Source organism: Rhineura floridana, chromosome 6 (assembly GCF_030035675.1).
Source record: "Rhineura floridana isolate rRhiFlo1 chromosome 6, rRhiFlo1.hap2, whole genome shotgun sequence".
NCBI lineage: Eukaryota > Metazoa > Chordata > Lepidosauria > Squamata > Rhineuridae > Rhineura > Rhineura floridana.
The window spans coordinates 91,517,346-91,544,762 of NC_084485.1; the positions used below are offsets into that span (position 1 = coordinate 91,517,346).

Sequence of the window (27,417 nt, forward strand, 5' to 3'; positions counted from 1 at the left end):
TGGTAGCTATTTGGAAAATCTGTCCCTGAGATCTAAGCCAAGGATAGGGAATTGATGGTCCTCCAGATGTTGGCTACAACTTGCATAATCCCAGATGATATGCCATGCTGGTTTAGGTTGATGGGAACTGCCGTCCAAAACATTCGGAGAGCATCTAAGCCCTGCATTTAAAGGTAATAAGCAGTTGGGGCACATCTTGCTCTGGGGTTCTCAACATGGCACCTGTGGGTATCACAGTGGCCTCCTGTCCCTACCAATTATTTATTTGTTTTAAAGTAAGTTGGTTGGTGGTTCTGCTTTTTTCAGGGGTGTTTTGTCTGCTTTTTATTTGTTGGGGGGCTGTAGGTATTTTGCCTGTTTTTTGAGGGGGATTCTGAGAATTACCAGATTTTCTTCTGTGAAATAGGTATTTTGTGGTGCCCACAACAATTTCTTTTATATCCAAATGTGCCCCCAGGGCCACCAAGCTGTTCAGCAACCACCTTTTAACCCTTTCATACATTTATTAATTTATAAGGCTATTTATAAATGAACAACTCCTAACAAAAATATTGCAGTGGTGTACACAAAAAAGTACAATAGAAATCATAAATAGTTGAAGCTCCTGCAGAAAAATTATCAGATCTGGGGACTTTCCACAGTTGAAAATAATACTAAGGAATATCTCAAGGAAGCATATTTAAATCTCTATAAGATTATTTCCACCTCAATTTGTATGGGATAAAGTGGTCTTCTGAAAGCAACCCATTGTGGTAAAATTACAAGATACTGAATCCTAAAAACCTAGTTGTTTTTAAGATTTAATTGATTTTGCCACATAAACACACTGCATCAGGTGAAAACTGGGAGAGGGGGAAAAGACACCTTATGGTTGTTTGGTTTAAAAATGAAATAGGAACAATATGTAGTCCTATTTCTTAGCAGAAGTATTTAGTAACAACAACGGATTTTGAGAATCAACCAGCCCATCTTTCACTCAGACACAAATATCAACAGACACTGTCTTCTTAGGTAAAAAGAGATAGAGAATATTTACTCATGACCTTTCATATGTTCAGGAAACATAGGCTCTAACTTAGATGGAAAAAGTAGGAGCCTTAGTCCATTTTAGTCCTTGGTGATGATGCTCCTGGAAGAGCATCTGCCATGCTGCCTCTGCTAGAGGTTAAAACTCAGTGATGGTGGATATGCAGGAATCTACAATATCCCCAGACAAAGGAGGAGGAGAAGGTAAATAACTCCACCCTTTAAGGAAGTTACATCATGGTAAACAGGTACATAGAGATATTCCTCAAATATTAGAGGGAACATCTCCCTATCAAAGAGGGGAGCATGCAAGCTTGCTTTAACCCAACGGTGACTTTTTCCACTTTGTATCTGATTACATTTCCCCTTACAGCGGGAGTCCATAAAGCATTTATTTGACAGCAGTCCTCAACTGTCTTGTCAGTGGGGCTCATAATTATGTTCTATTATATTAATATAATGTCCGGTATTCAACTAAATAGTTGCTCTAGTCTAGACAGTGGTTCTTAACCTGGGGTGCACGCAACCCCAGGGGTGCGACACACTTTTTCTAGGGGTGTGAAGCGTTGTTCAAAAGATTTTAATCTTAGCTAAGTTAGGCTAAAACACACATTAAAATTAAATTAAATGAAAATGAAAAATGAACGGTATTTTTTTGGGAGGTGCAAGAGCATATTTTGGAAATCCAAGGGGTGCTGGCAGTGGAAAAGGTTAAGAACCACTGCTCTAGAACAAGGGGCTCATCTACACAGTGGTTTAATGTGTGTTTGGTGCTACTCACATCCTCTTTTAATTTGTGTGGTTAACATGACGTAACTGGCAAACAGAAGCTATCACACAGTTTCCCCCCTGTAAATCCGTACTAACCCAATTGTCTGAAAATCCAAAAAGGGAAGGAAAAAACATCTTTACTCTGTATCTCTAGTGATTGCAGACACTGTGCTCTGATACTTTTAGGTGGGTGTGTCAATCGTTCCCCTCACCATGCCCACTCCCTCCTACTCCCTCCTTTCATTTCATTTCCTGTGGGCTGACAAACAACTGCTCTCCCCCATTTTGCAAGCTTTTTTTATGTTGCTGCAAACTGTGCCTTATTTTTCTTTTCCCCCTAACTTGTGCACAAAAGCGTAACACAGCTCAAACAAATATTTGTATTTCAGCTGTATTGTACCAGTGAAAATACAAATAATTGCACTTCCGGGTTGTTGTTTTTTAAATAAAACTAACTGGTAGAACAAACTGAGCATGCTTGGTTGCCAAGTAACCAGAGAGTGGAAATGTTAAATTAGAGGGTGTGGTAATTAGGAAACTGTGTGATTAATCCTTCCCCTCAGTGCGAATAGAAAACACTGTGTTTGCAGCTGGCATTGAGCCCTTACTGTGGACAGTGCAAAATAGAAAACGGAGGTAAAAACAGCGTCTTTAGTACAAACTAATGCTCCCATGTGGATAAGCCCAAGGATTAGCACTAGCACAAGGCTATTCTGCATCTACTGTCCCCGTGTGTGCCCCTGCACTGTCCCCAAATCTGCCTTGGAGGTTTGGGAAGAACCCCAGAACAGATTCAGGGGATGTGATCTGTTTAACACTATGTTGAATACAACCCAATGTTATTAATAATTAAAATAACAAAACATACTTCAATAAATTGATAAAAAAAACAAAATCTGTACGGAAACTGTGTATGTCTCTCTTTATAACCGAAGGCACTACCAAATGGCAGATCTTACTGGCTATGCATAATTGTGACTCTTGTGGCATGACTGCTTTGCTTAGCCCCTGCCCTTTGTTGAACACCCAGCCTGATGAAGAATTCTGGAGAACTCAAAAGCTTGCTCACAATTTTGTTTTCACACTTTGGTTCAGATAATACTTAGTCAAACTATAGATGTGAGGGTTTTTTCTTGTGGGTCATCATAGCTATCTTTGCTCTTTTATGATTGGCAAGAGTCACTCCTAATTAAATATGTTTAACAGTTAGAGATGGGTGAAGCTTTCAATTTCGGTTTCTCATTTTTCCAATCTTAAATTTGGTTCACCATTTTCACAGCAGCTTGTATTTTTTTAAAAAACTTATGAAAATTCATTAGTATTGTAGTGTAAATTTCTCTTACTATACACACTTTCTGCATGCTATTTTGCATAATACACACATTTTTGCAAAGCACTTTCCCCTAATATAATACGTATGTTATTTTCACTACTATATGAATTTATATGCACACTTTATCCTAGTATATGCATTTTTATAAACATTATTTGGGTGAAGAACTGCATTGCAAAAATTGGAGAAGTGCAGATTTTGAGGAATGGCTGCATTTTAGTGTGTTCTTTTTGAAAGTGTGAGCCATGTATTCTCTTTTTTTTATTACAATAATTTTTATTCAAATTTTCATAAAACAAACAAAACAAAATCATAAAACATTCAAAGACAAAAAACAAAACAAAACAAAAATGATTAAACAAAAAAAATAAAATGTTGACTTCCCATTTGTCGCAGATCAGTTATAGGTCTACAATATATAACAATCCTTTCTCTTAAATTATATTATAAAATCACTTTCCTCCAGTAGTTATCTTAATTAATCATCAAATCTCATAGACATTACTTTATTCTTTCCACAAAAAGTCAAAGAGAGGTTTCAATTCTTTAAGAAATATATCTATCAATTTTTCTCCAAATAAACATATCGATTAATCCATCTCATCAAATCTGTAAGTCCAATAATTTCAATAGCCATTATTCCATTATCCATATTAATTCCATCTTCAATAGTCCTGTTAAGTCCAGTAATTTCAGTGTCCAATCTTCCATTATCAGTATTCCATAATAATCTTGCTGTCATAGCCATAGTCATATAATAAGAGTCTGATGGGAATTTCCTCTATCCCAAATATTTTCTTGCCATCGATTCTGAATAAGCTGCTGAAATATTGTTGTAAAGTCATATCTCTGTTCTTTTTTACAAAATGCACTGGCTCATCTCTTGAGAGTTTTTCCATTGTCACATGGCTGCAGTTAATTCCATAGATTTTCTCTATATCAAGCTCCATCACGTCATTCCAGTCCAGAAAATTATCCAAGCCATTGATAACTTTATCTCTAATATCTTCATTAATTTCTTCAGAGATAACGTTAAATTCCAAACAGTAGATTTTATTTCTAATATCCATAAACTCCAGATCTTTTTCCAATTCCACATTTGTTCCAATCTCCAGGGCTTGTATCTTCCCTTTATTTTTTCTTTTCTCATCTCTGATCTCATTCTCCTCTCTCACAGGATCCCCTATTTCTTTAAGCTCCTGCGTCATTTTGCTCAGTTCCATTTTCAGCTCCTTACTGCCCTGTCGCAGGGTTTGTTTCGTTATCTCAATCTCATCCATTATTTTCTGAAACATAATTACTTCCAGATTCTCAGCCACTTTCTTGATTGCCATTTTTAAAACCACGAAAACAAAACAAAACAAAAATAAAGAAGAACCACTTCTTATTTCAGCAACAATTGGGTTAATATTCCAGGCTTGATGACATCACAGTATAAACAGAGCAGCCTGCCTTATCTCTCTATGTTCAAGAATACAAAACAAATTTAGTTCCCAGCGTCAAAACAGTTAGTGGCGTTGTGAAGAAGCAGATTCGTCAAAATAAAATAGACCAAAAAGAGAATAGTCCCAGACAATATAATGTTCCAAAGTTCATATTTTTTATTTTTTTCTCCTCGGAATAGAAATCCCTCTTCTGTTTATATCTTTAGAATGCACTTCCAGGACAGCTTTTTGCAATAGAAACAGAGATAAGCTGTTAATTTCGTGAATAACAGAGAAGAGTTATAGCTCACCCAGAAGTTCTTTAAAGCTGATTCATTTGACAAATCTCTTTTTGCTGCAACAATTTAAACCAAGTAAAAAAAAATATAGAAAGAAGAGTGCTTGCCTGTTAGTCCGTTTTCTCTTTGAAGAAAAGATAAACGTATCGCATTAATCAGATAGCTTGTTCGGAAGTCCGTCCGGCATTGCTGGCTGGACCTTTTCTCATAAATTAATGAAATCCAGTCCTCCCAACAAAAACAGGCTTTTGAGGTTGATCTCTACGTTTCTCCCTGCCCGGGAGAAATTTCATCAGTCAAAAAAAAAATGTTCTGACTGATTTATATCTGGATAAGCTTCTTCTGAGGCGGGAGCCCGTCTCAAAAGCAGGCACAAGCGAAGTCACCCTTCCCGGAAGTCTGAGCCATGTATTCTCAAAGGTAAGTCCCACTGAGTTCAATGGGATTTATTTCCTGACATGTGTGAATAGGAGTGCATAAGACTGAGCCCTTTTGTTTCATTTCAGTGGAATTGGGTTGAGCGTACATCTCTACTGCAGTTATTTCTCCCCCGCCAATGACCCCCCCAGCTGTCAAACAATGGAGACATGGCAAAGCAAATCTACCATAAAATGTCTTGCATTTGATTACTAGCAACACTATTTTATAGCTTAGACAGAAACACTCTTCAAATTATGTTGCATGGTCTATTTCTGACCCAGAGTGATCCTATTATGCTGACTAATGGGGAAGGTTCGACTCTGTCTGCATGCATTAGAGAGGGTAGTGATCACATCATCCTAAATGGCATAGTACAACTGCACTACAAGAAAAATATTTCTCATTTAATGAAAGCCATAGCTCTAATTGGAGCTGCTACTGTGATGTGTGAAATAATTATTACAAGGAGGTGTGATTTAAAGGATAAAAGGATGTCAGCTTCTTGGGAAGTGTTATATTGGCAGTCACACACAGATAGGGTTGCTACTTTTTTCTGGTGGGGCTCCTGTGTCATTAACAGCTGCCTGATGGGCAGAAACCCAATGGGTATACTTTCACCATCACTGCTTCTCCATGATGGGGAAAGCTGCAGTCATTGAATGTTTGCTTGTTACATACAGCTATCGAAGTCCTAGAAGTTCATCCAGTTTAAAATGAATGTGCCAACCCTATAATGGATAGAAAGAAAAATAATTTATCAGCAAACTGACTTTTAGTCATATGAATTGGCATTTTTTGGTTCTAGAAGGGGTTAGGGCAATAGACTGATATTCAGGTCTTCTTAGTATAATGCAGATATACTGTCTGTCAAAGCTATATGACATATACTAAAACGGCAATCCTATACATGTGTACTCCTTCTAGAAGGTAGGAAGGAGGCAAAGTTCAAAAGATTACAAATTCCAATGCAAAATGAGTGCCTGACCTGCTTAGAGAGTGTGAATTCCTTCATTTAGGAAATTTAAATAACATCCCAGAAGAATATAAAGATCAAATAAAGAACAAGATTGAGGCTTTAAACTTAGTTGACAGAGAACCAGAAGAACTATGGATTGAAGTCAGAGACATTATCAGGGAAGAATGCAAAAAGACAATACCTCTCTCTTTTTGAGAGAAAGACCTCAGCGGATGACTGAAGAAACAGTTCAGAAAAATGGTTAAAGAGAGAAGGAAAGCAAAAGCAAAGGGAGATAAAAACACAGTCAGAACCCTAAATGCAACAATACAGTGACTAGTATGTAAGGACAAAGAGAACTATTACAATAGTTATTGTATAGAAATAGAAGAGAACAAAAAAGAGAAGAACAAGAGACCTATTCCAAAAGATTAGAGAAATGAAAGGGAAATTTAAACCTAAAAGTGGGGATACTGAATAATCAACAGGGGAGCACACTGACTGACCGAGATGAAATAAAAGGAAGATGGAAGCAATACACTGAAGAACTCTATAAAAGAGATGCCAGGATGACAGATTCATTCACGGAGGAACCGTATGATGAAGAACCAGAAATTTTAGAATGCGAGGTGAAAGTTGCTCTTAAAATACTTGGAAGAAACAAATCACTAGGAATAGATGGCATACCGATAGAGTTGCTACAAGCTACTGAGACTGAATCTGTCCAAATTTTGACAAAAATTTGTCAAGAAACATGGAAAACTAAACAATGGCCCACAGACTGGAAACATTCAATATATATCCCAATTCCAAAGAAAGGGGATCCCAGGGAATGCAGTAATTATCAAACTATTGCCTTAATATCCAATTCAAGTAAAGTAATGCTCAAGATTCTACAACAAAGGCTCTTATCATATATGGAGCGAGAAATGCCAGACATCCAAGCTGGATTTAGAAAGGGAAGAGGCACCAGAGAACATATCACAAACATACGTTGGATATTGGAATGGACCAAGGAATCTCAGCAGAAAATCCCCCTGTGCTTTATAGATTATAGCAAAGCCTTTGACTGTGTAGATCATGAAAGAAATGGGGGTGTCACAGCAGCTGATTATCCTGATGAGCAACCTATACTCTGGACCAGAGGCTACTGTAAGGACAGAATATGGAGAAACCAATTGGCTCCCCATCGGAAAGGGTGTGAGACGGGTGTATTTTATCATCCTACTTGTTTAATCTATACGCAGAACATATCATACGGAAAGCGGGATTGGATCAAGATGAAGGAGGTGTGAATATTGGAGGGAGAAATATCAATAATTTAAGATATGCAGACAATACCATACTACTAGCAGAAACCAGTGATGATTTAAAATGAATGCTGATGAAAGTTAAAGAGGAAAGCACAAAAGCAGGACTACAGCTGAACGTCAAAAAGACTAAAGTAATTACAACAGAAGATTTATGTAACTTTAAAGTTGACAATGAGGACATTGAACTTGTCAAGGATTATCAATATCTTGGCACAGTCATTAATCAAAATGGAGACAAGAGTCAAGAAATCAGGCTAGGACTGGGGAGGGCAGCTATGAGAGAACTAGAAAAGGTCCTCAAATGCAAAGATGTATCCCTGAACACTAAAGTCAGGATCATTCAGACCATGGTATTCCCGATTTCTATGTATGGATGTGAAAGTTGGACAGTGAAAAAAGCGGATAAGAGAAAAATAACTCATTTGAAATGTGGTGTTGGAGGAGAGCTTTGCACATACCATGGACTGCAAAAAAGACTAATAATTGGGTGTCAGAACAAATTAAACCAGAACTATCACTAGAAGCTAAAATGATGAAATGGAGGTTCTCATACTTTGGGCATAATGAGAAGACATGATTTACTAGAAAAGACAATAATGCTGGGGAAAACAGAAGGGAGTAGAAAAAGAGGAAGGCCAAACAAGAGATGGATTGATTCCATAAAGGACGCCACAAACCTGAACTTACAAGATCTGAACAGGGTGGTTCATGACAGATGGTATTGGAGGTTGCCAATTCATAGGGTCGCCATAAGTCATGATTGACTTGAAGGCACATAACAACAACAAAAGAAGGTAGGTAGGGATTTTTCCATCCCCTTATTCTATCTCCCTGTGTCACCTCCTTCTCCTCCCTCACATACCTAGAATGTTAGAAAAAGAGAGAGGTATTAGCCCATTCAGGCAGTTTTTCATTGTCGTTATTATGCTGTAAGGTAAGGAACTTCCTTGTGCTGAGTTTCCCTTCTTGGCTGCCATACTAAGACTCAGAGTAACTGCATTTGGGGAGAACTTAAATTTTTAGGAGGAAACGTAAGTATGGAAATTCCTCATCCTAACCTCTGGTATTGGTTACACCACACACACATTCTTAGCATATTTATTTGCATTTCACCTTACCATGCACACTCCATTATTAAAAGCTGAAACACCATCACACACACAATTTCTCTTCCCTCACTGAACATTTTTAAAAATCTTTTCTTCCTCCACCTCCTCCCTTACTCTTAGCTTTGTGCTGGAACAAAACCAGCACCACCACCACCACCTCCTCCTTCCCCCCCCTCCTCCTCCTCCCCCCTCCTCCTCCTCCTCTTCCTCCCCCCCTTCCTCCTCCTCCCCCCCTCCTCCTCCTCAGTATTTGTCAGTATTTTAGTGTGTATTTCTCCTAATATATAAATTTTTGCATGCAACTTTGCCCAGTATACATACATTGTAAGCAATTTTCCCTTATTTAATGCATTTTTGTATGTTATTTTCCCTCATTCACATTTATGCACACTTTCCTCTAATATATGCATCCTAGTATATGCATTTTTGTACACATTTGGTTGGAGAACTGCATTACAAAATTAGCAGAAGTGCAATTTTTGAATAATGGCTGTGTTTCAGCTTGCATATTGTTTCAGGAAGTGTGTATTAGGTAGATTTGACTTTAAATGCAAACTGAATTGGATTTAGCTCCCATTCCTACTGGTATCTCCTAACAACCAGCTATAGCATCTCCTTCTGGCCAGCTGCACTAGTGGCACTCTTATGCAGAGAAAGCAAGCCAAACTCTGCTTCTGTTGGTGGGCTATAGCATGATAGTGCAGAAGGTAAGCTGCTGTGGTTTAGATGCTGATGCCTAGCCATATTTACTCATGAGTAAATCTTAATGAAATTCAATGGGGCTTAATCTCAGGTAAAATGAATTAGGATTGAAGTCTTGTTTTGGTACTTTACAGAGGCCTGAAGTGAGTGCCCCTGGCACAAGACACTTAGGCTGAGCAATCTGTTTTGCCATAAGGAGGATAAGGCTATCAAAGCCTATTAGCCACGATGGCTATGCTCTGCCTCCACAGTTGGAGGCAGTATGCTTCTGAATACCAGTTGCTGGAAACCACAGGAGGGGAGAGTGCTCTTGTGCTCTGGTCTGCTTGCTGGTTTCCCACAGGCATCTGGTTGGCCACTGTGAGAACAGGATGCTAGACTAGATGGGCCATTGGCCTGATCCAACAGGCTCATCATGTCCTTATAACCAGTCATTTGAGAATACAAATTAGAGGTCCTGGAGGTTCCAAGCTTTTCAGCTAGTACTATGAGACATGCTTCTCCCTCTGACATCTAATCAGGTATGATGGATCAGAATTAGATGATTTGAATCAGAATTATATTGCTAGAAAGGCTGTTGCAGTGTTTGGACAACGTACTGTCACACAGATTGTAAAGTGATGTATAGCTTCTGGTAATACATAAGCTTTCTGCATAATTAGAATGACACTGAGATCTCATAAATAAACATTAGACAGGACTGATGTTATTCACTGACATCGTGAAATGAACTTCAGGCTGGCAGTTAATGCCATCAGTAGAATAATCTGGCCGCAAAATAGTTCCAGGGGCAAAAACTGTCCTGAAGTGCATTAATGGAACATCTTTGAGGGTAAGGCTACAGTCCTGTGCCTGTTTACTCAGGATCAAGTACTAGTTCCACAGAATTCATTGGCAGCCATTTCTGAGCAAAGTAAGTGCAGGACTGGCCTACAAACTTTTAAAATTGTACATCTGCAATTTTTATAGACTTGAGTAGAGTCATCAAAGATCAGTGTTCATAATTTGACTACTTTTTTTGTTTTGTAAACTCTTGAATCCCCCCTCCCCGCAAGGTATGGTGTGAGTTGATCACTGTCTGATTTGCCTGGTCACTGAACAAACATTTACAGACAGTAGCAATTATCTGTTCTTACCAGTCCTGAACAGCATTGAAGGACTCTTCACAAGTAATATCATACATAAGGATAAATCCCATCGCTCCTCGATAATAGGCAGTAGTAATGGTCCTGTACCTTTCTTGTCCAGCAGTGTCCTAAACAACAACAAATAGAAGCAGTTAGACCTCAAGTACTCTTACTGAAACCAGTATAATCCCATCAATCTCATTGGCATGAGGGGCATTTTATAAATAAGTTTTACATATGCAGAGATCAATGTTGCACAATGCATTTTTCCTACACTTTGAGCATTTCCATTATAGAAAATGTAATATGTACCCATATTGGCAGAGCTTGGAAAAGTTACTTTTTTGAACTACAACTCCCATCAGCCCAATCCAGTGGCCATGCTGGCTGGGGCTGATAAGAGTTGTAGTTCAAAAAAGTAACTTTTCCAAGCTCTGTATATTGGCCTGACTGTAAGGTACGGTCAACTTAACTTCATCAATTGCTTTCCCCCCCAATGCTCAACCACAGCCATCCCATCCCCACATCAGAAGTAGCTTATATACGTGGAGGTTTGTCCTTGTGGGTGAGTGGGCCACTCCCTCCCTCCTTATTTACAACCAGTCCAGGGTGTGGGCCTGCCTGCCAGCTTCCTCCTCCTTAATCTGTTGCCTTTTGTAGAACTCAGCAGGGAGGAAGAAGTGGACATAATAGGAATTATTTAGCTCCATAATTGGTTCTAGCCCTGCCAGACATTTGCTTTGGCTCCACCTACTGTTGGCCTCCCTGCCTTTCACTCTATCAGTCACAATGGGCACCACCCTCCTGTGTATACTGTATGCATATACCTTGCCTTGGATCGATGTATATGTGTACGCTATATATTTCTTGTGCACTTCTATTTGTCCACTTTTTCCCTTGATGAGGCCATTGATTGATTGATTGATTGATTAAAAGATTTATAAACCACCTTTCAGAGTAGGCGCCTTCCATATAGTATTAAAATACAAAGCAACAAACAAATAAATTACAAAAGCCATCATACATACAATTCTAATAATAGATATACTGTAATAAAACCACTCACAACAATGAACCTATCAGACCATTGTCAATTAAGTGTTGTGGATTTCTGGCTGTGTTGGAATCCTCTTAATTCATTTGAAATGTTAATCAATCCTGCTGGTGGTCAGAGATTTCCTTCCTCTAAGTCTAACCAGGGGTGACTAACCTTTCACCCTGAAGATATTGCTGCTATTGTCCCTGACAATTGGCTATGCTGGCTGGGATTGATGGAAATTGAAATCTAACAACATCTGGAGGGCTTCAGATTGTCCCCCTCCCTCCAGCTCTGGGCAGATTCAGACCTTATCCCAGTCTGGGTCTGTGTTAAAATAGCTTTTTAATATGTCTTTAAACCTTTTTAAAAAAAAAAACAATATGTTTTTAGCTTTTTTTTAAGATGCCTTGAAAGCTTTTAAAAATGTTTTTAAATATGTTTTGTTTTAATGTATTTTAAAGTCTGTTTTTATGATGTTTTAAAGTGTTTTTAGTGCTCTTGTTTGCTGCCCTCAGATCCTGCTGGAAGGAAGGGTGGGATATAAATCAAATAATAAATAAATAAATAATTTTCAAGTGCATTTGAACTTCTTGGCCACAGAGCAAGCTTCTCCTTTCTTCTGGGACTAATGTGCCTTGAATCAATGGTAGTCATCAATCTGCCTCCCACTGGACACTGAAACCCAGACTTTGGAAATGTATTTATTTGATTAATTTGTTAGACACATACTCAGGGTGACTTACACTACAAAATGGACTTTGATTTCTAGAACTCTGTAATTATACAAGCATATACATGTCTTTGCTCAGTCAGATAGTTAAAAGACCTAAATCAGTTTCCACTTAAAAAGAGTCATATGACCCAAAACATGTTTCCCCAGCAAGATATTTTCTGTGCATTTGGGAAGGACCATCAGGGACTGCCCCCCTGTCTCCTTGGCTTTGGACCTATGTGGATTCAGAATCAGATCACCAGTCAAATGAACTAGCAGAGGAAGAAGGGCTGGGAGACACGCCAAAGGAGGAACAGCTGAGGGAAAACTCAGCTGTTGGTAGGGAGCCTTCAGAAGCCTATATAAGAGAAACCCTGAAGGAAGCTGCGGGAGGTCTTCAGCCTGAGAGGGAGAAGGGAGACCTTGAGGGGCTGGAAGGCAACAGGACGAGAGGTGAGCCCTCAGCCTGCCCCCCCCCAGGACTGGGAAAGGACCCTCATGGGGGAAGTTGGGAGTAATGTAATTGCCTGTCCCCAATAAAGCGGCAAGGTTACTCAGGGAGTTGTGATTTTTTCTCACGGTAAGAGGGAGACTCCGGACATGTGCACTGGGCCTTTTGACCTTACCCTACCCATGAAGGCCCACCAGCACCTTTGATGTCTCCCCTTTCTGTATTAACATTTTCTATTGATAGATTTTGTTCAGGATAAAAACACGATCAGAGCACTGAAAAATCAGTTCAGTCAAGACTGAACTGTGGGGCTAAAGTACATAAAGTTTATCATTTGAAGACTGACAATCAATGAAGACAGTTTTTGGTAAGGGAGGTGGGACAACATTGGGATCTTTTATTTATATTGTTAATTGCAGCACGGTGAGCAATTTCCATAAAGATTACACTGGTGAGAGAAGAGGTAACTCTGCCTGTTCCACATGCTGTGGTCCAAATGGAAATCCCCCCCTTTCCCAGCCTAGGATTAAAACAGTTAAATCTCTTATGCAGTTGCAAAGTACCCATTCGTGTAATGTGTAGATAATACCTAATAACTTGTTTGATACACAAGGAACAAAGGCTTTGGGTTGCCCTCATACTAGTGAATTCACAGAAGATGTTGACTTTAACTCTGATCTTCCCAGTCATTTCCTAACCCTGGCTGTGTTTGTTCCATTAGCTTACCTGTTTCCCTTTCTCTCTTGTCCTTCAGCAAGTAGCCTAAACTGAATATATGTTAGCACACATGAGATATAAATTTGACTTGTTTTGGTTATTACTGGCCAATAAAGATGAAATTGTAATCTTCAATCTGTTTAGGTTTGAGCACTTGACTAAATGTTCTCCAAAACATGGTTGCTCCACCTGACTTTAGGCTGCACATCAGTTTGAAATCTTGAATCTTAAAAATATATCTGAAATTAAGCAATGCATTACAAACTTGTTTAAAATGGAGCTATGCAACACCTGGAAATAGAAAACTGTCAACATCTCAAATGACCAAGCCCACTAAGATTCGTTCTACAGATGAACAAAACATTGAGATGAACTCTATGCAGTGGCTTGCAATACATCTATAGTACCCCAAAAATCAGAAGGATGGCAAAGTGGCAAATTACATTAATTCTTGGATCTGTAGCTACGTAGCTGGAGTCTTAAGTGTCTGGAGGAGCAAGTAAAGACTCTAGGCAGTTCAGAGACCATCTGACGGACCTGAAGTGCTTGGAGCAGCATTGGAATGGCACGGGAGACCAGGCCGTTCTTCAGGAGAGCAGATGAATGCTTATAATGTCTGACTACGCAGACCTCATATTGTATTCATGTGTAACAATGCCCACACTACAGAGATGCATTGTCAAAATAAAATATACTATCAACTTGTAGGTCTGTCTTGCTTCTTTGAGACTACATCTCAGCGTTTCAGTGATCCAGACACTTAATTTTAATGGAATATTATGCATCTGCTCTCAGAAGGAGTTTGGTGTAGACTACAGAATTGTCAGTATGGTTAATTAACCTCACTCTGGGATTAAGTGTTACCTCCTCTTTGGACCAGCAACTTCTGTTAGCAACACAATGCAAGTTTTTAAAATGTTTTATATAGTCCCACTAAGTGCTTTTGCTTTGCTTTCTGCCTGACCAAAATTGTTCAAATGCTCCTGCTAGGTAATTTTAACACAAGTTTAGCACATCAGAAAAATCAGAAGCTTCTTCTTTTTTTAACGGTGAGGAGAAGATCTCCTGATGTGAGAGGCATTTTGCCACAGGTGTCCAGCTGTTAATCTCCTGCTTTTTGAAATTATTTGTTAGTCCAGCTGCTGATCTCCTGCTTTTTTAAATTGTTTTCATTCCAGAAGTTGCACTTTGTTAATCATCTTGAATGCTTATTGATAGTTATTCCCATTGGCACACATGCAAAAGTAAGCATCATGTGAGGCCATGAATCATAGATGGCTTGAGTAATTCAGCCATTGAAATAGACCAAGATGACATCCCTGAAGCGATCTCCAGGATAGCAGTTAATGTGCTCCCATGAAAGGAGAAATGGATGTAGTGAAAGTTCCAAACTGGGGGAGGGGGCTGTGTCATGATTCCCTCTGAGGACTGTGATTCAGACTAGGAGTGTCAGGCACTGGAGGTAGGTATCTTGGAATGGTAGGAGGGGGAATGAGACTATGCACCAGATCCCACTTGATGAAGCCTTTCCCCTCTGCTTCTGAACACACCCAGACCTGACAATGTGGGAGACCTAGGTTATGGCCTTTCCCAGTCTGTGGAGGACAGAGGGGCCTCAGAGACGTAGTCTGTGTGACGGAGCAGGACAGTTCAGAGGAGGAGGCGTGCCAAGCAATGTCCTCCAGGGAATGGCAGTGCCTCAAGAGAAGAGAGGAGATTTCTGCCCCCATTTTATCATCCTTCAAATCCTGTGACATATAGGTAAGGCTAATATGCAATTGGTCCACAACTAATGAGTCTAATAGATGAGAACTCAAATCTGGGTCTCTCTGGTCCCGTTCTGACATTGTGAGATTAGGTGACTCTGATCATGGCAGTTCTACTTCTCATAAGGGCATATCAAAGAAAACCTTGAACTCCTAACACCATCTATTTCTTACACATCATAGTACTCTCTTTCGTATACCTTCATAAACCCTCTCCCTATCATTTTATTTCCCCATGGTCTGATTAAAACAGATTCTTGCATGTGTAAACAGTGACTCTTCAGTAACATTACAGTCAACCTGTTGGCAATATTATTGCATCAACGCTACTAGGAAATTATGATAACCTATTGAGCTATGGAAGAGGATAGAATTATACATGCCCATTCTGTTTCCTGACTCCTAACTAAGCAGAGCAGAGGGAGCTGTGTCAGCTGATCCAGAGGATATACAAGCAAGCCAGCTCTCAGAGAGCAGGCTAACAGGAGTTTGGCAGAGGAGTTTAGTGGGGGACATCAAAGGGGAGGTCCCTATGTTTTTTTCTTGTACGGAGCACCACATATCAGTGAGACTCTCCTCTTTACCCTAAAGGAGGACATGACAAAACACAGGTCATTTCAATACAAGCAGAAAGAAAGAAGAAACTATGGATGAGAAGGACACTCTAGTGGTGATGACCTACAAGGTGTGTGCAATGTTTGTTTTCTTGCCTGAGAAAACATGGTGTACACATGCAACAAGTGCAAGCTGGTTGTGCTGTTGGAAGAAAAAATGAGAAGCCTTGAATGGTGGGTGGCCACATTGAAGAGTATAAGAGAAGATGAAGAGTTCTTAGATAGAACGCTAGAACAACAACAGCAAAGAGAAGTACAGGAGGTGAAAGAACAACAGCATGTTGAAGCAGAAGAGGAGATTGTTGTGGAGAGTAACAACAAATGGAGGAAACTCCGTGGGAAAGGGTGACAGGAGCAGAAGAGCTAGAAGACACCTTTCAACAAATGAACTATGGAACCATTTTTAGTCACTTGAGGATAAGACTGGAGGACAGCCTGCAGGGGAAGAATTACAGGAGACCCCATGCAACAGCAAGTAAGAGGCTGAAGCTCAGTCAAGATGGGAAGGGTAGTAGTAGTGGGTGACTCCCTACTGTGTGGGATTGATACCCAAATATGCCAAGAAGTTCCATGGACTTGCCAGGTATGCTGTCTCCCTGGAGGACAGAGATGTGACAGAAGGGCTACCAGCACTCATAAAGCAAACTGACAGATAACCCTTTCTTATCCATGTGCTAATAAATGATACTGTCAAGCAGAGCTATGAAAAAATTGCATCAGACCTTGAAGCGCTGAGAAGGAAACTCAAGGACTTTGGGGCCCAGATAGTTTTCTCATCCATTCTTCCAGTACTTAGAAGAGGAGTAGAAACAGAAAGAAAAATACTCTGGTTGAATGACTGGCTATGGAAGTGGTGCCGATGTGAGAGATTTGGATTCTGGAACCACAGGCTACGCTTCCTGGCAGATGGACTGCTGGCAAGTGATGGATTGCACCTCATACAGACTGGGAAGAATGTGTTTGGCCACAACACGGAGAGCTTTAAACTAAATCCTAAAGGGGAGAGAGACATAAACTTGGCAGTAACGACTAATGAGACTTGTGCACAGCAACAGGAACTGAGAGAACAACTCTAATGGGGCCCAGTAATAGTCTTCATAAAAATGTAGGAAGGAAGCCATGCCGTAAATCACACAGTCTTCAACATCTGTATATTAATGCCCAGAGTATGGGAAACAAACAGGATGAACTTGAACTCTTAATACAGGAAAGTAAATAGAACTTGATAGGTAAAACTGAAACTTGATGGGATTACTCCCATGAGTGGAAAACAGCAATTGAAGGATATAACTTGTCCAAAAAGAATAGAAGGAATAGAAAGGGAGGCAAAGTCATGCTATATGTTAAAAACATATATCCCTGCACAGATATACAGGAAAATGAGCTTGGTAGCTCCAACAAGAGTATCTGGATTAAAATAAAAGGGGCAAGGAATAAAAGAAACATGGTGGTTGGAGTCTACTACCAACCACCCAATCAAGGAGAAGATGAGGATGAAACTTTGGAAAAGTAAATTGCCAATGTTTCGAGGAGGCATGATGTAGTAGTAATGTAGGACTTCAATTACTCCAATATCTGTTGGGAGACAAATTCTGCCATATACGGCCACTCCAAGAAATTCCTGACTTGTGTTGGAGATAGCTTTCTCCTACAGAAAGTAGAGGAAGCAACTAGAGGATCAGCTTTCCTTGACCTGATTCTAACCAATAGAGATGACTTGGTGGATGAAGTGACAGTTACGGGAACTCTGGGGGAAACTGACCATACTATACTTGAGTTTTTATTTTAAAGGAAACAAAAGCTGAGAGTAGCCATACACATATCCTGGACTTCAGAAAAGCTGATTTTAATAAATTCAGAACAATCGTAAGTAAGGTTTCATGGCATGCAATCCTAATGAGAAATTGAGTTCAAGATGGGTGGAAGTTTCTAAAAAAAGGAAATTCAAAAGGCACAATCCCATCAAGGAAGAAAGGGGGAAGACAGCATAGGAAGCCAATGTGGTTTCGCAGAAAGATTAGAGAGGACCTGAAAACAAAAAAAGGACACATACAGGAAGTAGAAGGAAGGCCAGGCCACAAAGGAAGAGTACAGACAGGTAGCACAGAATTGCAGGGGTGGCGTCAGGAAGGCAAAAGCTGAGAATGAGCTGAGGTTAGCAAGAGATGCCAAAGGCAACAAAAAAGTTTTCTTCAGGTACATTCATAGTAAGATAGAGAAAAGAGATGATAGTGCAGCTACTCAATGAGGACAGCAAAATGATAACAGATGACAAATAATAATAATAATAAATAATAATAAACTTTATTTCTACCCTGCCCTTTTTCCAATAGGACTCAGAGCGGCTTACAAGTAAAAACAACACCAATTAAAACATACAAAGTATACTATTAAAAAAGAATTAAACTATGAGAAAAATTAAAAGCATAAAAAATAGGTTAAAAACAGCGGACAATTTAAAATAATAAAATCATATAATGTAGTCACCAAACCTATGACACTTAATCCTGGTCGTTCTCTATCCCAAATGACCGTTGAAATAAAACAGTCTTTACTTGTCACCGGAAATACGGCAAGGAGGGAGCTGATCGTGCCTCACTCGGAAGGGAGTTCCACAGCCTAGGGGCAGCCACCGAAAAGGCCCTATCTCGTGTCTGCGTCATATGTGCTTGCGAAGGTGTGGGGAACACAAGAAGGGCCTCACCTGAAGATCTCAAATCCCAGACAGGTTCATGTAGGGAGATACGATCTGTCAAATAGCCTGGACCTGAGCCGTATAGGGCTTTGTAGGTCAAAACCAGCACTTTGAATGGTGACCGGAAACAAATTGGCAGCCAGTGGAGCTGTTGTAATAGGGGAGTTGTATGGTCCCTGTAACCAGCCCCGGTTAGCACTCTGGCTGCAGCTCTTTGTACCAATTTAAGTTTCCGAACAGTCTTCAAAGGCAGCCCCACATAGAGCGCGTTACAGTAGTCTAAGTGGGATGTAACCAAGGCATGCATCACCCTAGTCAGATCAGGCAGCTCCAGGAACGGGCGCAGCTGGCACACAAGTTTTAATTGGGCAAATGCGCTCCTGGATACAGCAGCAATCTGGGCCTCCAAATTCAAAGCTGAGTCCAGGAGTACACCCAAACTGCGAACCTGAGACTTCAGGGGGAGTGCGACCCCCTCCAGCACCGGTTGAAACCCTATTCCCTGATCTGCCCTCCGACTGACCAGGAGTACCTCTGTTTTGTCAGGATTTAATCTCAACTTGTTTGCCCTCATCCAGTCCATCACTGATGCCAGACACTGGTTTAGGGCCTGTACGGCTTCCTTGGCTTAAGGTGGAAAAGAGAAATAGAGTTGAGTGTCATCAGCATACTGATGGCACCGAACCCCCAAACCCCGGACAACCTCTCCCAGCGGTTTCATGACAAAGAAAAGGCAGAAGTGCTCAATTCATTCTTTGGCTCATTCTTCTCCCAAAAGAGGATCTATGACCCTCCTAGGAAACATGAAGTTGAAGGGTTAGGGTTGCAGCTTGAAAATGATAAACAAATGGTCAAGGAATACCTAATCATTTTGAATGAGTTCAAATCTGCAAGGCCTGATGAACTGCATCCTGAAGTATTGCAGGAACTGACTGAAGAACTCTCAGAACCACTGTCTGTTATCTTTGCAAATTTATTTATTTATTTATATCCCACCGTTTCTCACAGTAGGAGCGCAGGGTGGCAAACAAAAGCACTAAAAACACTTTAAAAATCATAAAAACAGACTTCAAAATATAAATTAAAACACAACAATCATTAAAACATATTAAAATAAAACATCTTTAAAAACATTTTTTAAAGCTTTAAAAACGTTTTTAAAAGGTTTAAAAATATATTAAAAAGCAATTCCAACACAGGTGCAGACTGGGATAAGGTCTCTGTTGAAAGAGGAAGGTCTTCAGCAGGTGCCGAAAAGATAACAGAGGTGGTGCCTGTCTAATATTTAAGGGGAGGGAATTCCAAAGGGTAGACGCCATTACACTAAAGATCCGTTTCCTATGTTGTGCAGAATGGACCTCCTGATAAGATGGCACCTGCAGGAGGCCCTCACCTGCAGAGCATAGTGATTGACTGGGTATATAAGGGATAAGACAGTCCCATAACCAAGCCTGAACCCAGACTGGAATGGGTCAAGATAATCTGTTTCATTCAAGAGTACTTGCATTGCTGTGCCACAACCCTCTCAATCACCTTCCCTGAGAAGGGGGTATTTGTGACCAGGCGGTAGTTGTCGCAAACTGATAGGTCCAGGGTGGGCTTCTTCAGGAGCCATCAAATCACCACCTCTTTCAGGGCAGCTGAAACCACTCCCTCCTGCAATGATGCATTGACCACACCCTGGATCTACTCAGTCAAACCCCCTCAACATGCTTTAATAAGCCAAGAAGGGCAAGGGTTGTCCATATCTTCAAAAAGGGCAAAATGGTGGAACCTGTGAACTACAGATGAGTCAGCCTGACATCAATTCCTGGGAAAATTCTGGGGCAGATTATAAAGCGGTCAGTCTGTAAGCACCTTGAAAATAATGCAGTGATTACTGGAAGCCAACATGGATTTATCAAGAACAAATCCTGCCAGACTAATCTTATCTCATTCTTTGATTGGGTTACCTCTTTGGTAGACTGTGGGAATGCTGTGGACATAATATATCTCAATTTCAGCAAAGCTTTTGACAAAGTGCCTCATGATATTCTGATTATTAGCAAACCAGCTAAATGTGGGCTGAATGGAACAACTATCAGGTGGATCCATAGTTGACTACAGAATCGTACTTAGAGTGTTTATCAATGGTTCTTTCTTGAACTGGCAGGAGTAACAAGTGAGGTACCATAGGGTTTGGTCCTGGGCCCAGTGCTCTTCAACATTTTTATTAATGACCTGGATGAGGAGGGAATGCTCATCAAATTTACAGATCAAACAAATACTGTGGAAGACAGAAACAACATTCAAAAGGATCTTGAAAGGCTGGAGCATTGGGCTGAAACAACAGAATAACATTTAACAGGGATAAGTACAAAGTTCTACACCTAGGAAAAAGAAACCAAATGCAGTTATAAGATACTTGGCTCAGCAATACTATATACGAGAAGGATCTTGGGATTGTAATTGATCACAAGATGAATATGAGCCAACAGTGTGATGTGGCTGTAAAAACGGCAAATACTGTTTTAGGCAGCATTAATAGAAGTATAGTTTTCCATATCACATGAAGTATTAGTTCCCCTCTATTCAGCACTGGTTAGGCCTCATCTTGAATATTGCATCCAGTTCTGAACACTGCATTTCAAGAAGGATGCAGACAAACTGGAACGAGTTCAGAGGAGGTCAACAAGGATGATTAGAGGACTGGAAACAAAGCCCTATGAGAAGAGACTGAGAGAACTGGTCATGTTTAGCTTTGAGAAGAGAAGACTATGGGGAGATATGATAGCTCTCTTCAATCACTTGAAAGGTTGCCACATACAGGAGGGCCAGGATCTCTTCTTACGCTCATGGCGTCTGAATTGGCGGTGACCGACCAGGAGAGAGACCTCGGGGTTGTAGTGGACAGCACGATGAAAATGTCGACCCAGTGTGCGGCAGCTGTGAAAAAGGCAAATTCCATGCTAGGGATAAGGAAAGGTATTGAAAATAAAACAGCCGATATCATAATGCCGTTGTATAAATCTATGGTGCGGCCACATTTGGAATACTGTGTACAGTTCTGGTCGCCTCATCTCAAAAAGGATATTATAGAGTTGGAGAAGGTTCAGAGGAGGGCAACCAGAATGAACAAGGGGATGGAACAACTCCCTTATGAGGAAAGGTTGCAGCATTTGGGGCTTTTTAGTTTAGAGAAAAGGCGGGTCAGAGGAGACATGATAGAAGTGTATAAAATTATGCATGGCATTGAGAAAGTGGATAGAGAAAAGGTTTTCTCCCTCTCTCATAATACTAGGACTCGTGGACATTCAAAGAAGCTGAATGTTGGAAGATTCAGGACAGACAAAAGGAAGTACTTTTTTATTCAGCGCATAGTTAAACTATGGAATTTGCTCCCAGAAGACGCAGTAATGGCCACCAGCTTGGATGGCTTTAAAAGAAGATTAGACAAATTCATGGAGGACAGGGCTATCAGTGGCTATTAGCCATGATGGCTGTGCTCTGCCACCCTAGTCAGAGGCAGTGTGCTTCTGAAAACCAGTTGCCGGAAGCGACAGGAGGGGAGAGTGTTCCTGCACTCAGGTCCTGCTTGCGGGCTTCCCCCAGGCACCTGGTTGGCCACTGTGAGAACAGGATGCTGGACTAGATGGGCCACTGGCCTGATCCAGCAGGCTCTTCTTATGTTCTTATGTTCTTAATTGTCCCAGAGTGCAGGACAGGAAATAATGGGCTCAAGTTGCAGAAAGCCAGATTTCAAATGAACATCAGGAAAAACTTTCTGTTAGAGCAGTATAACAATGGAACCAATTAACTAGGGAGGTGGGGGGCTCTCCAACACTGAAAGCATTTAAGAGGCAGCTGGACAGCCACCTATCAGGAATGCTTCAGACTAGATTCCTGCATTGATCATTGGATTGGACTTGATGGTCTTATAGGCCTGTTCCAACTCTACAATTCTATGATTCTATGGGAGACCGTTTCTAAGATTCTTCTATTGCTTTGACTATTAATCATATTAATGAGAATACGCCTGGCGCCTTCTTTATTATCTTTTCGGCGCCAGGTAAAGACCTACCTCTTTGCCCAGGCATTTTAATTTAATTTTATTTTAATTTGTCTTTGTCTTGATTTTGTTTCTATATTTTACAGTGTATTGTTATCATGTTTACTGTATTTTAATCTGTTTTTACCTTTTGTACACCGCCCTGAGAGCTAGAAAGCTATAGGGCGGTTTAAAAATCTAATAAAATAAATAAATAAATAAATAATAAATAATTTTCTTCCAAGCAACTCTGTGCCTGCCTGAGACAACACTGAAAGTTAGTGATCTCCAGCGAAGAACACTGACACCACCACCACTACTACAACTAATTAAAAACAAAAGACAAATATGTTTTCAAATAAGGTTTGCCCCTTATTGCTATTAATTACTGTTGCACTAGGAATGTCCAATGTATAGTCACCCTAATAACCATATCACGGAGTAGTACTACTGGTGGATAGTAAAGGAAGATAATTTCCCACTGGAAAACTTTTCACTGGTGGCACCAACTATTATTTTAATTCAATCTGCAGTTTATTACTCTGAGAACCTAAAATGGAAGAGCTATAGTTAGCAACTGGCTGCTGACGGCAGGTATGTTCTTCCTTGAGGGGTGCTGAGAAATAATCCTATTTACAAATGGTGACTTAAAGTGGTTGCAATTAATCTTGCAGGTCTTCATGAAGCCTCAAGAAGTGATGGCTTGAAAACATTTGAGAATTACTGGGACAGATTACTTAGCGGTTTAATGATAATAGGGTGTTGTTTTCTGAGATGGCTCTCCAGTTAAACTTGGCAACCTAGAAGTGAGCAGGCTTTGGCTGCATATTTTGAGCACTCTAATCTGTTCTCCCTCAAAGCACAACCTGTTAACCGCACATTCAAAGTGTTTAAGAATATATATTCCTTTTTTTTAAAAAAATCAATTTGCACACATTTCATCCATCTCTCAGCAGCCAGAGAGATGCTGTGAAAGAGCAGCAGGGAAAACAACAGCCTTATATTTGAGACACATGCTTGCTGTTATGGCACCTATTCTTCCCTGATGTGTTCAGAGTTGTGGGTTGGTGTTGGTGTTTTTCAAGTCAAATGGCAATGTACTTGGTTTTCAAGCTCAGCTTTTTAAAAGGTCTCATGCATTGAACATGATTAATGAGAAAGTCTCCTCTTACTTCTCCCCACTCCAGAGGTGGTGGTGGGAGGAATCTGAAAGGTTGTTATTGTCAGATAACTTAAGCTACATTCACACCATGCATTAATTCCACTATTATTCCACTTTAAAGAGTCATGGCTTCCCCCAATGAATCCTGGCAAGTGTAGCTTGTGAAGGGTGCTGATAGTTGTTGAGAGACTCCTATTCTCCCTCTTAGAGCTACAATTCCCAGAATTCTCTGGAAAGAGGGACTGAATATTAAACCACTCTAGCAAATGTAGCTCTGCGAGGAAAATAGGAGTCTCTAAACGTTCCAGCATCCTTCACAAACCACATTTCCCAGGATTCTTTGGAGGAAGCCATGACTGTTTAAAATGAAATAATAGTGGAATAAATGTGTGGTGTGAATGTGGCACTGATTTTGTTGGAGTACAACTCCTATCATCCTTAACCATTGGCCATGCTGGCTGAGACTGATGGGAGTTGTAATCCAACAACATTAAGGGGACCATAGGTTCCCCTCCCAGAGCTTGGAAAAGTTACTTTTTTGAACTACAGCTCCCATCAGCCCAATCCAGTGGCCATGCTGGCTGGGGCTGATGGGAGTTGTAGTTCAAAAAAGTAACTTTTCCAAGCTCTGCGCCTCTCCTCCTTTAAAGCAAATAAATCTATCTGTACTGCCATTTCTCAGATATGCATGAGTCATGGGATGATCCTCGTCTGACTAGAATTACAGTGAGACTCTCTGCATATTTTCTCAAATATAAGGTCTCACTGTGTTCAATAGGATGTGCTCCAAGAAACCGTGTTTAGGATTATAGCCTTTAGGCAACTATCCTATGCACACTTTTCTGGGAGTAAGCCCTTCAGACAGTGGTGGCTGAGGTTCCATGTCAGTGGGGCAATGGAATCTGCTCCGGGTTTTACTCCCAACTTTCAAGGAGCTGTCCAAGGCCCTAAACCTATTGTGGGAATAGGTTTCGACACCTTGGCTAGCATCTTATGCACATATACCTGGTAGTAAGTCCGACTGAACACAGTGGGACTTCTGAGTATACATGCATAGGATCAGGCTGTTCATTTGTCCAAATGCATTCTTGCCAGAAAGCAGAACTATTCAGGTTAGAGTTGCCTGCTTGGTAATGCCCTTAGAAATGTAATTCTGAAGAACTATCTCTTGCCTTTTAACAACAAAAAATAAAGGACTTTTGAAGTAGTAAATCAGGAAAATATATCTGGTCATCCTAAAGAGCAAGGAGTACAGAGCCAGGAGCAAGAGCCCCACTTTAGAGGACCATATTCCCCTTGTTAACTTAGGCATTTAATTGTGCATTAAATTGTGGATCTGTACAAATGGGGCTTCCCTCCCCCCCTCCAAGTTGAGCTCCTTCTGTTCCACTTTCACACACAGCTCCTGTCCCTGGACATTGCATCCCATTGTAGGTAGGCATGCCACAAGTCAGCCACATGAAACGTGCAGTCATACAAAAGCCTTTCTTTTGCTGGATGTTTGGGTTCTGTATTCTGGAAAATGTTCCTAGCTCCTGCTGTATTATGTGAAATTGTAAACAGCTGTTCCCTATAGACTCTCCTGAAACCATTCACAATTTTAGCTATTTATATCATATTGCTTCCTTGTAAGGATGGAAGGATCTGTCAGTTTTGGTTCTTTCAGTTGCTCATTTTTCTGATCTTAGATATGATTCTCCAAATTTCTGCAGCAATTTGCGAATTTTAAAAAATCCTCATGAAAATTCTTCAGCATTTTACTTCAAATTTCTCCTAACAAATACATTTTTCTATGCAGTTTTGACTCATATAAACATTTTTGCAAGCAATTTATCCTAATATAATGCATTTTTGTTTGTTATTTTCACCAATATATTCATTTTGTGCACACTTTCCCCAACATAGGCATTTTTGTAAACATTGTTTGGTTGGAGAACTGCATCACAAAATTTGGAGAAGTGCAAATTTTGAAGAATGGCTGTGTTTCAGTTCTCATATTGTTTTGGAAAGTGCAAATTTGTTAAATTCAACTTTAAATGTGAACTGAATTAAATTTCTCCCCCACCCTGCTTCCTAGCCATCTTCTTTGCAAGCAGGAAAAAATATATACATTGGCATCCAGACAGCACTCTCTTTACGGGAACAACCCATATTGATTGATATCAGGAAATAAAACATCTTAGGGTGCTTTGACACAGCAGTTTATTGAGAAGTTGGAGCTGTTCATGCTTGGAAGGTTTTTGCATCATCCACACAACGTCATCAGCATCATCACAGTACCAGCTCATACTTTTTCTTCCTTTAATCTGGATTTTTCCTTATTGCAGAAAATCCTGTAAGTAAAAATAACCTGCCATACAGCTGCTGTCTTTACTGGTGTGGAAGATGTGGTGTGGTGGTGCTGTGAAGACTTATCTGGACAATCACTAAATGTGGACCCTGGTTATATATGAACCTTTGTTCAACAGTTAGGGCTTCAAGTAATTAAAGAAGTATTTTTGATTTATTGCATGCCCTTTCTCTAATTAATTGGTTCATGGATTGCTTTAAGTACATTTACCAAAACCTCAATATAGGTGCGTTGTAGGAATACTGAAGGAAGCTGAACTTGTCATTAGGAAGATAGGCCATCTTTCATCATTTCATTTTAATTCTCTGTTGCAGTAACACACTAGAACCAAAAGAGTCCAGCCAATTAAAATTCACCCCACACCTATTAATCCCCATCTTGTAGTCCCTAGTGATAACCCCACCAAGTCCACTGATAAGAAAACAGGATGCTATTTGTGCTAAAATTGTTAATGTACTATACAGCAGATCAAATTTATAGCCTGATACACTGATTATTAGAAAAAGTCTGAAAATAGGACATTTCCTTATAGCGTGTGTGAAATTTAGGATGTGGTGTCTAATTTATTATTTTATTTATTTATTTATTAGATTTATATTCCACCCTTCCTCCCAGTTGGAGCCCTTTATATAGGTAGTAGAGAGAGCAGTCCAGACAGAATAATTTCTCTCTTCACATATTTCAACTATTCTTACCGGAAGAAGAAGCATTTGTGACAGCCAAAAATGAAAGGTCAAACAGGACAGGCTTCACTTGCAACAGAATGGATGGATATAAGCAGAGCTTGTAAAAGTTACTTTTTTTGAACTACAACTCCCATCAGCCCCAGCTAGCATGGCCACTGGATTGGGTGATGGGAGTTGTAGTTCAAAAAAGTAACTTTTCCAAGCTCTGGATATAAGAGCTCTCCTCATAAAATGCTTTAACAATCCTAGGATTGTGGAGGGATACCTAGTAGAAGCCTGACATGTATTTGTGCTGGTAGCATGCAGGAGATATATATATAATAATAAATAATAAAATTTTATTTAGCAGACGCCCATCTGTCCGACTGAACGGACACTCTGGGCGACGTACAATATAAAATACAATATAAAATACAATCTGCTCATATACATAATCATCACATTATTAATATCATAACATCTCATCTGAAGACCATCTTACATTAATACAGTGTAAAACCTAACCCAGCCCAGAGATCCCATAGGCCTGCCTGAAGAGCCAGGTCTTCAAGGCTCGGCGAAAAGTCAACAGAGAGGGGGCATGCCGAAGGTCAAAGGGAAGTAAGTTCCAGAGGGTGGGGGCCACAATCGAAAAAGCCCTCTCCCTGGTCCGCACCAACCTAGCTGTCTTAGTCGGTGGGACCGAGAGAAGGTCCTGTGAGGCTGATCTTGTTTGGCGG

At 40.2% G+C, this 27,417-nt stretch overlaps 1 protein-coding gene across 2 annotated transcripts in view; it reads right to left on the bottom strand.

The window, feature by feature from the left end:
- RAB3B (RAB3B, member RAS oncogene family) overlaps positions 1–27,417 on the bottom strand; it is a 130,859-nt gene that overhangs the window by 19,820 nt on the left and 83,622 nt on the right. For both annotated transcript variants that reach the window (XM_061632980.1, XM_061632981.1), the window contains exon 3: positions 10,489–10,607. In XM_061632980.1, the coding sequence (XP_061488964.1) occupies positions 10,489–10,607 (119 nt within the window). The remainder of the gene's footprint in view (positions 1–10,488; positions 10,608–27,417) is intronic.